Source organism: Lichenostomus cassidix, chromosome 1, assembly GCF_008360975.1.
Source record: "Lichenostomus cassidix isolate B80296 chromosome 1, HeHo_3.0, whole genome shotgun sequence".
Classification (NCBI taxonomy): domain Eukaryota; kingdom Metazoa; phylum Chordata; class Aves; order Passeriformes; family Meliphagidae; genus Lichenostomus; species Lichenostomus cassidix.
The window spans coordinates 64,956,786-64,968,463 of record NC_139479.1 but is presented as its reverse complement, the minus strand read 5'-3'; the positions used below and the strand labels follow the sequence as shown (position 1 = coordinate 64,968,463).

The 11,678-nt window shown below is 37.9% G+C and overlaps 1 protein-coding gene across 18 annotated transcripts in view; it reads right to left on the bottom strand.

The window, feature by feature from the left end:
- The window catches only part of SUPT20H (SPT20 homolog, SAGA complex component), a 28,933-nt gene that overhangs the window by 528 nt on the left and 16,727 nt on the right, over positions 1 to 11,678 (bottom strand). For 5 of the 18 annotated variants that reach the window (XM_085061130.1, XM_085061154.1, XM_085061145.1 and 2 more), the window contains 8 exons: positions 10,964 to 11,072; positions 10,566 to 10,724; positions 8,505 to 8,817; positions 7,329 to 7,483; positions 5,117 to 5,172; positions 3,714 to 3,827; positions 1,498 to 1,603; positions 836 to 963 (listed from right to left, as the gene is read on the bottom strand). In XM_085061130.1, coding sequence (XP_084917256.1) covers positions 836 to 963; positions 1,498 to 1,603; positions 3,714 to 3,827; positions 5,117 to 5,172; positions 7,329 to 7,483; positions 8,505 to 8,817; positions 10,566 to 10,724; positions 10,964 to 11,072 — 1,140 coding nt within the window. Of the gene's footprint in view, positions 1 to 835; positions 964 to 1,497; positions 1,604 to 3,713; positions 3,828 to 5,116; positions 5,173 to 6,296; positions 6,446 to 7,328; positions 7,484 to 8,504; positions 8,818 to 10,565; positions 10,725 to 10,963; positions 11,073 to 11,678 lie in introns of those variants that run through there. The other 13 variants (XM_085061191.1, XM_085061201.1, XM_085061259.1 and 10 more) reach the window with 8 other exon arrangements.

Sequence of the window (11,678 nt, the reverse complement as noted above, 5' to 3'; positions counted from 1 at the left end):
CTGCCATGAAGGAGACGGGAGAAAAAGCTTGTTAGTGTTGACTATAAAGCTTTGACATCAGGAAGAATGGGGAGGGGGTGGGGAAAGGAAGAAAAAAAAGAGGAAGCACCAGGTTGACAAAAGGAACACACCATGTACTGGGGCAATGGGTACAGTCAAGCAGCACCAGTGGCACAGAAGCCTGCTGAGGGCACCAGCTAGCATTTTACACGTGTATGTGCACAGCTTTGTTTCTCTGCCCTTTCTCTCCATTGCAGTAACTGCAGTAACTCAGCAACTTCACTGAGTGTTTGGGTTACACAGTACATTTTTAACATCGTACCTTCTAAGTGTATGCATCATATGAGTTTTCTGTACGTATTAGAAAGAGGAGACTGTGTGCTAAAAAAATACTAAAATATTTTCATGAAGCATCTGAATGCTAAAGGAATGCTTTGCAGAGCTGTTGCTTCCATGTACTGACTGTAGCAGTGCTACATTAGAATTTCCAGGTGCTTACATCCATGCCATTTTGAAATCTGTTGGCACCTGGCATAGTATTTAGATATGTGCCACAAGCACCCCTTGAATGTTCACAAATCAGGAAGGTGGAAGGCTTAAATGAATAAAAATAAATTCAGTGCTCCAAGCTGAGAGAACCACAGATTTCAGGTCTTGCATGATAATTTGCCAAATACATGTTGATTTTGTTATTTTTTTTCCAGTTTGTGAGACCATAACCACATCAGTTAAAAAGACAGCCAAAAGAGGCAGTATTTTTGATTTTGGAGCCAAGAATTATATTTTTAATTTTTTTTTTTTTTTAAACACAGTCAGAGTGAAGTTGCTGGATTACTTGTATCTGTTGCTGCTGCTGCTGCAAGGCTTGTTGCTGTTGCTGTTGCAGGGCAGAAGAGAGCTGGAGTCTCTGCTGAGGAAGGCTTTGCCCACGTCTGTTCACGGCAGAGCCAAGCTGAGACAACACTGAGAAAGGAGAAGGGGAAAGCAGGCAGGTCAAAGAGGTCAGGTTGAGTTGGTCAGGGAGGGAAGACATAGGAATATAGTGTAACAGGAAAGGGGGATCAATAGAATTAGTTTCAGAGTCAAATTGGAAACAGTGCAGAATAAAGTATACATGATATACATACTCTGTTAGTTAGAACATAATTAGATTATGAAGTGCTTGTGGAGACACAAAGGTTTCTCACACTGCATGTTAAGCACACAGTTAAAGAAACATTCCTTAATGAAGTCTGGCATGAAGTTCCCTGCATTTTCGTTTTGTCTTAAGTGTAATTATTTTCATGTGATGCTATCAATTGACGGCACTTAACTGCCAAACAAAGCAGAGAAGTGCATGCTTTAGAAGTCGAGTATTTCTCATACAATTTATGTGCTTATAATAAACAGTTAATCATTCTGATCTAACATAAGACTTCCTTAAGACCAAACTTCATTTCAGTGTGAATTTATCAACATAAACACTCAACTACACAAGGAGGCTCAGCAAGCACATACCTGTAGCTTGAGGTTGCATAAAATTCCCTACTCCAGTCAGGTTAATTACAGCAGCTTGTTGGGCAGATAATGCCTGATCTTGATTGGATGGACCTTGGTCAGACCCCTAGCAAAAATGAAAAGCTTGATCCTTATTACCAAACTTTTGTATCAACGAATAAGCAAATAAAGCCAGTGTGAAGGCAAACTTCTGAAGTGCCATTTAAACCATTTAATGCTATGTAATCCAGTGCATGTAGACACAGGTTATAATGTAGTCACTAACACCAGAACAAACAGATAGTGAATACTCCAACAAAGCTTTGTTTAGGCAGACATGGTATTGCTCCTGTTACCCAGCAAAAGTCCCACGTAGCTGTCAATTTCTCTGCAGCCTAGCAGAGACTGCACTTTATGGTTGTAATCTTAAGGCAATTTCATGTCCCTCTCCCAGCCCCGAAGTCTTCAGGGGACCCTGAAATCATGCGTGTTCAAAGGCCCTCATCAATCAAACTGTGCAAAGCCTGACACACTCCTTAATTTCATAAAAATACAAACCCTGCTTTTTAAATTGTATTTTCAGAAGAGAGTAGTTTTCACAGTAATCACTTAAAAGGAATTAGTGGAGTCTGACCTAGTGTCTCCTGAAGTCAAAGGGTGCTGAATGTCTATGACCTCTTCTAGAACTTGATTAATGCATTGATTTCTAACACAGAGAAGTAAAGCATTATATGCACAATTCAAGAAAACTGCATGACTTGTCAGAAAAAAGCTGGTGCACTCCAGGAGTTGCAATGCTTCTTTAGCATACCCATAGGATACAGTGCCACTAAGATCTAGGAAAATCAGACCGAAAGATTGCACATTGAAACATCATCACCTCCATGATGACTTAGAGTCATAGAACCACCATGTGGGGAAAAGCCCTAAGTATGAGATGAGAATGCATATTTATATTATGTTGGTAGCACAGAATATTGGTTTTTTGGGCCTAGGTTTTTTCCACTAAGCACTGTGAGCACATACATGCTCCTCATGAAAGCTTAGGAATCTAGTGCTCATAACAGCTCATTTTAGCCAACGACCCCCGGTCTTACTCTGAAATGCAAGGTGTAAGAGAGGTTCCTTAGGGCCATTTAACCAATGCAGATATTGATTTTCTCCAGAAAAACCTTTCTGCCACAAGAGGGATTATCTTACATCAGCCTTTTTGTAAATGCCCTTGATGTTCAAAGTCTAGAAAATAAAACCCACCAGTATGAAGTCACATGATTTTTTTTTAATAGTAATTCAACTATCTGACATTCAGGGATTTGGTTGCTGTTAAGAAATCTGAAAGCTTCCCATTAAAGCTTCCCACAATCCAGAGCAAGGCCTGTGGCACAGGAGGCTATATACCATAAAACATTTGGAAGAGGCATCTTATTTATGAACAGTTTACAGTAGCACAAGTGAAATTATTACAGGTGACAAACTTGAGTATCCAGCAGAGAGTATTTGGTAAGCAGAAGGCTTGCATGTCTGGGAAGATGAACATAAAAGCAGAGCAGCTAGTTTTCCCAAACTGCTGGATCAATGTTGATTAGGATTTTTAAGTACTGACCTGGTACCTGCACCTTAGGATTTTTAAGGTGCAACTGACCACTGAAAATTTGCCATTTTGAAGACAGACTGGTCTCTATCAAGGCTTTAGATTTCCTCAGTGATTAAAGCCTTTAACTATAGGCAACAGTAGAGTGAATGTCTTAAGATTACAGCTAAAGGACAACTGCTATTTCCTTTGGTGGAAAGAAAATTCTGTTGAACTACAGCAGTGAGGGTTGTGAACCAACTCACAGCAGTGTCAGTAACAAGTTTTAGTTACTCTAATAATCCTGACTGCATTTCTTCTCTATTCATGCGATGTATCTGTTAATTATGATAAACATAGCACTAAGCGGATTTTACACCACTCATACAGCGGGGCTGGCTCTCTTCATGATAGAGTTACACAGTGCTCAGCCAGTTGTTTCTTTATAGCTTTTCTATAGTGGATATACATAAAGGAGTATAACCCAGCTCCAGCCATAGCAACAGAGCTACTGCAGTCTTTGGTGTTTGAAAAGGTTTAGGAGGAAGACTTTCCTCCTGCTCTGCTTCAGATCTATTGTGTAATGGCTCATTTACTTGAGGAGATGGGGAGAATAGGAGAAACTCTTTCATCAGTGCACCCCAGACTGAGGGCTGTTAGCACACACCTGTTCTCCCTGTTGCTGAGGGCTACAGGTTGTAGGCTGCTGAGATTGTTGCTGTGGAGAAAACTGTGACAGCTGGTGCTGGAGTGGGTTAAAAATAAGTGAACCACCTGGAAGCTGTTGAAGATTAAAAACAAAAGGCATAATTCAATCAAACTGCTGAGTTTCCCACTGTTCTAGGATGAACATAGTATTGACAGTGATGTATTTCCTAGAGGCTTGGTTTTTGTTTTGTAATTTGTTAACAGTCAGTCAGTTTACAACTGTTGCTGTTTGTGAAAATGTCTTATGCTCTGAAAACTAACTTGCATGAACTTATAGCAAGGTATTTCCACAGGAAAATACATTTTAATTATTCTGATTAAAATGGCAGATATTGTACTGATACTGGAAAGGTAAATGCCAATCTTCAAAAGTATATGATTTCCACTTTCAGAATATTCCACTGAATTTTAATAGATAGTGAAACGGCCTTGATTCCTCTCCCTTACCCCAGCTTTAATTCCACTTATTTCAGCCAAATTGTTCTTGTTTTATATGAGTGGCAGAGCTAGCTTGAAAGGATGTCCTTCAATGTGGAATCACTCCAATACAAGCATTTAATTCTATAGAAGAGCTCTACTCTGGCATAACTGCCTCCTGTGCCTGCCCTTTTCCTTGTTTCTGGAGTGTGTACAGGAGTGGGAAGAGGAAGTAGCAAAGCTGGTAACCATTTTTTGAAGCATGGTGGAACACTAAAGCTGCAATTCTGCACCTGCATCTGGCAGCTGACTTCAAGGTTCAGGAATTCCATCCAATTCCACAAACAGCCCTTGTTCCCCTTTTAAATACAACTCTGACACAATAAAGAACATCTGCTCATGTTTGTATTTGTATGTATGCTTAGTGCAAAAAAAGCATGTACAGACCTTCCAAACTTCCTATCTTACATGAACATCCATTTCCATTACCAGAAGCTCTTCAAACCTATTACTGCACCTACCTGTGCAAGCTGAACTTGGCTTTTAGGCATTCTATGCCTATAACCTCTGAGTGATTCTACTGCACTGTTTCGTACTGTATACTTGTAACTTTAGTATGAAGAATTATCTGCAATGAAAGCTTAGGCAAATCCTGAAAGATTAATTTTAGGATTAATCTTTTGAATCCAAATGTCAGCATCTTTAGATTGCTACTGAGAATTATCTGCTTTGTTCTGAGCTAGGAATATAATTTCCACCTGGTATCTCTAGGAAGTAGCCTTTACTCTTATTCTAGGCCTTTTAAATAAGCAATTAAAATTTACAGTAAATGGTCTGACCAACTGGCTCCAAAGATCTGTGTGGGGCAGTGCAGTAAGCAACACTAAGCAGGTCTCTAGAGAAAGATAAATTATTGTTATTATTGTGTCCAAGTATATCAATTACCTGTAGAAGATTTAAGGGCCGAAGATTTGATGTATTTTTCAAACCAAATGGGCTGCCTGTTAAAGAAAACATCTTTTTATTAGTTGTAAGTCTTTACTCAGTTGTATTTGTGTTTTGCAGTACACCTTTCCAGTGGGACTATTTCTAAACATTTGGAAGTTGGAAAACTGACAAGTGTAAATTTTATACTTAATACAATGCTGCATTTTCCATAATGCAGTTCATAGTTACTCAAAGTGCAAACGAGCTGACTAAATGGAAAGAAATCTGTATCACTGCTAACACTGTAAAGCATTTACATGAATGTGATTGTGGAGAGCATCACACCAGTTATTTTTCAGTGATCCTTCTTCTGCCTTTAAAAAGTTTTACTGTTTGTACAGTAAATCCAAAAATGTCCAAAGGCTCAGTGAAGTAATACACAATCCCACCCCAAATCTGAGCAACACTCCAGTAAGACAGCAGCTATCAAACAGAAGCCCTGGAGGTCTTGCACAGACCCAGCTCAGCTCACTACTTCCATCTGTTGTGTGGGTGACAGCACAGCATGTAAAAATTTGCCAAACTGCTAGAGGCTGATAGTGTTAGAAAGGACAGAATCAGACTAAAACTGATCCTCATGAATTGAAGAAATGGTCCAAAACTCAGTAACACTGAATTAAAAAAAGACAAATGACCATGTACAAAACTGTAACTATCCTTGTGTCTATACAGCAAGAAAGGACATGAGAAGTTACAGTAAGTCACAAACATATCCAAACCATCCATATCACAAACTACAGAGCACACAAGAAAAGAACCTCTTCACACAGTTTTACATGTATAAAATTCACTGTCACAAGATGCTGTAGAGATTCCAAAAATATAAATGGGTTCAAAAACCAATTAAATAAATCCAGACTAGAAATCTAGCACAGGATACTAAGCATAAAGATCCATGTGAACATTCTCCAGCTGAGAAAGTCTCAAAGCTGTAGATTGCCAGAAGAGGTACAGTTGTAGACAAGGGATGTTTCACTTCACAGTTTTGCCTCATCTTAAACTCCCTCCTCAGTATCCTCTAATGGCAACTGGCAGAGACAGAATATAGACTGGATGGATTTTTGGCCTAAACTAGTAAAGCCATTCTTACGTTAAGGTAATGCTGTTGCAAAAAAATACAGATAAAAAATAGGCAGACCTCATTTGGGGAAATGTTAACACGAATGTTGTGAAAGAGATGAGATGCATTTATTCTGCTGTGCTCCACAGTGGTAAATCAGCCAAGCTCAGGCTTGTGTCCAGTTTTGGTTATCACATTTTAAGAAGGATGTAAGCAAATTGGACAGTCTAGAAAAGAGTGACAGGATTATGAAAGGTTTGAAAAATACGACCTATCAGAAAAAGAAGACAAATGTGGGACATGACAGCATGTTTGATACTTAGAAGGTAAAGGTAAAGAGAAAGGGTGAACAACTATTTTTCATGTCTCAAAGGTATAGGAGAAAAAAAAAATTGCAATTCAGGAGATGCACTGTAATTAGAAGGAAACATTTTGCATGGATAATGAACTACTCTAAACAGCTACTGAGGAAGATTGGAATCTTCTTTAGTGAAGGTATTTAAAGACAGTTTAGATAAACATTGGTGCAGTATAGTTTAGACAGATTTGACTGCCTTAGCAAAAGGGATGGGTATCTTGAAGTCTTCTACCATTCTCATTCTAGAATAATATATTAGATTTTTTTCTTTATTATATGTTCAGAAAAAATAAACTGATAATTTAAACTGTGCTTTTAAGATTGATATAGGTGCATTTGAAGGCAATACGGAACTACTTAATTGTTGTAAAAGAATAAAGTAGTACCAGGGCCAGAATCAAATGCCCCACACATTTAAAAAGTGAGGCCTCTGAGTTCAATCATGCCGTTTTTTTGGCGGTCATCATTATCAAAGTTCCATTTGAATTTAAAATTTCTCTCAAACTTCTTACTGAACACACCAAATAATCAAGGTTTTGACGGTGCATCCCCACAGCCTAACTCACCAAAACCCAACTTCAATCTCTAACACAGCCTACACTTTGAATGCCAAAACATGTATGTTGTTCCTGAGCTCCAGCCATCAAATACACAACCTATTCATGCAATGGCCACTTCAGTCCATTTTTCTGACAAAACGTTTTCACACTGTCCCTCTCTGAAGGGTGGCTTTTCCACTCAGTCACACTGACCTGCTTGAGAGGCAGACTGCATTGCAGCGGGCAGCGCACTTGGTACCAGACCTCCTGGGGGTAAAATGCCACTCAGATTTATACCTGCAGGGGCTATGGCACCAGTGTTGCACCCCAACATAGGGTTTGAACCACTCATCAGTGACTGTGCTCCACTGTAGAAGAGGAAAGACAAAACATCAAACCCAAATGGAAAAAGTAAATCTGAATAACTAAATTTTTGCCTTCTGTCTCATAGCAAATAAATCAGTTCCTTGCTGTAAATTATGGGATTATGGATAAAGCATCAATGCAGCTTCAAAAATTATTTTGCCAAGAGCATATCAAATACATTGCATATGATTGGCATATACAGGTTTTTTTCTTCTTTGCTATCAACTGAGTAAAATAAACTGCAAGTGGTCCTTTTATTCTAGAAATATTAAAAAAATCAACAGTCTTCAAAATGGTTGTACTATCATAGAAAGAACAGGTTTCCATTTTCTTTTTGCCCTACAGAAAATACCAATTTATCAACAGCGACCAACTGCTGAACACCTCAGCTGAATAATTTAAATGGCTGATACCTGCATTGAAGCACACTGGCTCACACTGACCATCCTAATCACAGAATCTTCCTTAGTCTAAAAAGCAGTTCATGTTGTATCATACAATCTGTTCTTGACAGCATTTTATTATTTTCTTCAAACCACTAAGTGAGTTTTAAGGATCAAAGAGTGTTTAGCCTCAATGTTTGTTCAAATTGATAGAAACAAATCTGTTCCCATTTTTCATTTAGACAGAGTATCATATGCAGACCAATCTCCTCTCTGATTATTAAAAAAAGTTTTCAAACTTATAGAACAAAACCTCAGAAACCACTTAAATTTGGATAATTTAAGATAAATTTAGATAAGAAATGAACCTGTATGACTCCGAAAAGATGAAAGCAATAAATGGCTTTCTTAATAGATCTTTTCAATATTCTGATAGTGGGTGGCTTGTATTTGGGAAATACAAATAGTTTCCAGTGGCTCTTCACTTTGTAATTACAAAGTGACTGATCTTTTTTGTATTGTGGATCCTGAAAAATACCTACTCTAAGGGACGATGGACAGTCCTGGACCACTGCCCCCTCCCACTAACCAACCAACCCACCCATGGCAAATTAAGAAACCATCATAACAAAGGACTTACCACACAGAGCCCACTACATTGATGAAGTTAAGTCCTGCAGGGTTAGCCATGACCTGGGTGGAGGTTGTTCCTGTAGTAATGGATGTTACCATGGTGGAAAGAGGAATGGTCATTACAGGCAGTGCCTGGCTCAGAGACATTTGCTGCTGAGCAAATGGGGTTAACAAAGTGGGCTGAGGGGTGAAGCCTGAATCTTGGGGAGTAGGGGTGGCAGAAGGGGTAATAGGAGTTGAGCTCTGAGCATCAGGAGGGTGTGGGGTCGATGAAGGGGTGTTGGTTGGAGTAGGAGTAGATGGTTTAGGAGTTCCAGACCCTGCTCATTGAGAAAAATAAAAAGTGCTAGTTTGTTATAAAAGGCCTTTTCGTATAATAATGTTAATGGAATCTTACTTAGCACTGACAATTTTTTCCGTTTTTTAGACTGCAAGTGTTAATTTCTACACGACACAAGTGTAGCAGCACACACTCATTGTTAAGGATGCAGTATAATCACAAAGAAAGCCCATTCTCCATGCTTCATTCCTTGTGGCACACACCAATTTGTATCCTCCATTAAGGCTTCCATAATTTATCATACATTAGGTCGTCATTCCTTTCAGGAATACTTAAAGCAATTTCTCAGTGACCTTTTTAACCTCATTATTGTTTTTGTCCTAAACTGTTAAACAAATAGTATCTGTGTACTGCCTGCCCAATAGCATCGGGTTAAAAACATACCATGGAAAACAAGAGAGCCAAAAAAGAACCTGTACTGATTCAATAATCACGCGGCTGATCTCAATTTCATCAGACAGTTAAACTGCCATTTGCCAAATATTGATCAAATAAAAAGCAACTATTTAATATTTAAGAACTGGATGATAATACTGCATCTTTAAAAGCTACAGTGTAATTCCTTCTGCTTAAATGTAGCACATACAGCGGTATTTGTTGTGGATGCAGTAGGCAAAGTTTATCAATTGAAAAACAAAACAAAACCCCCAAAAAGCTTGAGCTCTTTTTTTGGTTTCATTTTTTTTTTTTTTAGCTTTCATGTCCTGCAGAAAGAAAGGAAATAAATACAAATGGTGACCAGAGCCTAAAAGTAATAACTGTGTGCAGCAGACTTACAAAATTCATAGTATTAACATAAAACCAGAGTCAGTATGTTGGGAGAAAACTTTTGCAAGTTTTTTTTTTTCCCTTGTGCAAAACAAGAAGGCAGAAAAGTTACACCTTTTGAGCTACCCAGATTTTAAATTATTTAATGCAAAAAGCATATTGAAATACCATGCAGGATACTGGAATGTGCAGTATACAATTATTCATAAGAAAACTGAGAAGCTGCAGCTATGGTTTCCTCCTTGTACAGATCTGTTCACAAAATGGCTCAAGACGCATACATGTTTTAGAAAACGTTTATGATCTACAGCTATGATTACAATGATCCTGTCAGTGTTAATGAAAATACCTGAATTAGGATGTCACTTCTGATTGAAATTTGCATTTTAACACCTGAGAATATGGTGCTATCAGCAGCAGCATCACCACCACACTTGCAATCAGCAATGATTTGTAAAACAGTGTAGGAGTGTTTTTAAAAAATCATCTTATCGTTTATTGTATCATCACCTCGGGACTGATCAGATTATATACATACATAGATACACAACTGCACCAGCTCCTATAACATTTAAAAAACCAGATGCTTAAATTATGTAAAGGCAAATTGATCTAACATACTGTTTTTACACTGGAGGAAAAAAATCTACACTTTGGGATTTTATCTCATCACATCATCTACCAGCCTTTTTCATATATGAGGAGATCATGCTAATTGCATAAAATGTATTAAAACGTATACACAGAGGGTGCATACATATATATACAGAAAACGAACACAGTTACAATAAACATAAAATACATACAGTGAACAAGAGACCTGCCTAAAGCTGCACAACTTATACAATTTAGGGTACACTGTACACTTAAGCTTCATCATTCCACAGGTTAAGAAGTTTATCTCAGGAAGCATTTATGCGAAAGCCTAAGATTTAATGGAGAATTTAGGTCGTGACTCACTTTGTGAAGAGCTCGCAGGAGACATGGCAGCTGGAGAGAGCATGCTAACTTGATTAAGATCCATAGATTGTTTCCGAGAAAGACCAGGAGGCTTAGAAGGAGGAGGTGGAGTTGGGGATTTAAGATGGCCACTTGACTGTTGTGAACTAAAAATATTACCTGAAAAAGCAGAATTAAAATACATTACTGTTCTGTGAGTACATGTTAACTTGAATATTAGAATACAATTTTGTGAGCAATATAATCAGAAATTAAAAAACAAAACAAAAAAAACCCCATGCTCTTCTCACAGATAAGATACTGGTATTTTTTTATTAAATCTTTACTAAAGGGATATTCTGTCATTTTACAACAGTCAGAACATGTTAAAATGAGATGCTTGAGTAAAATATAATTACCTGAAGAGCTACTTCCTGAACTTGAAGGTAATTTGATAGGAGGAGGTCGGTGTTTTACACCTTTCCCCAATACTGAAGACTGAACAGAGCCTGATACACTTTCTGGCTGCTGGGAGGAAAGAGAAATTAACACTACCACAGCAATGATGAGAGCTTCCACACAGTTGACAGAAAAGACAATTAAATTAATTTGTATTAAGGCTTCTCAAAACTTCGACAAAATTCCTTTTCAGACATTTCAGATGTTTATGTATTTCTTTAGAAAAACAACCTATGATGAACTCTCTTTAGATGAAGTGTTTAACATCAAGAAGTGGCATGAAAGAGTTGGTAAAAAATTAAACTGAGCAAAGTAATAATTAAAATAATTAAGGAGTTTCACTTTTCTCCCTACGAAATCCTTCTTGGAAAGATTCAGAGATGTGAGAGTGACAAATACACTTGAAATAAAAGAACATTTAGGTTTCACTTGAAAACTTACATAATTTCATTCATTCACTCTGCATATATCTGCCATTTTCAAGCAAGACAGACTTAAAGAACAGGATCAGAATTCTTCATTCTGGGAGCAGGACTTCAAATAAATTCAGGAAAATCCTGAATGCAGAGGAATCAAGACACATTTCCCCACTGTCTTCAGTGGGACCAGAACTTCATGTTTTTAGAGGGAAGACGCGTCTTTTTGTTTATTCTTGTAACCTAATTATCAGGTGTC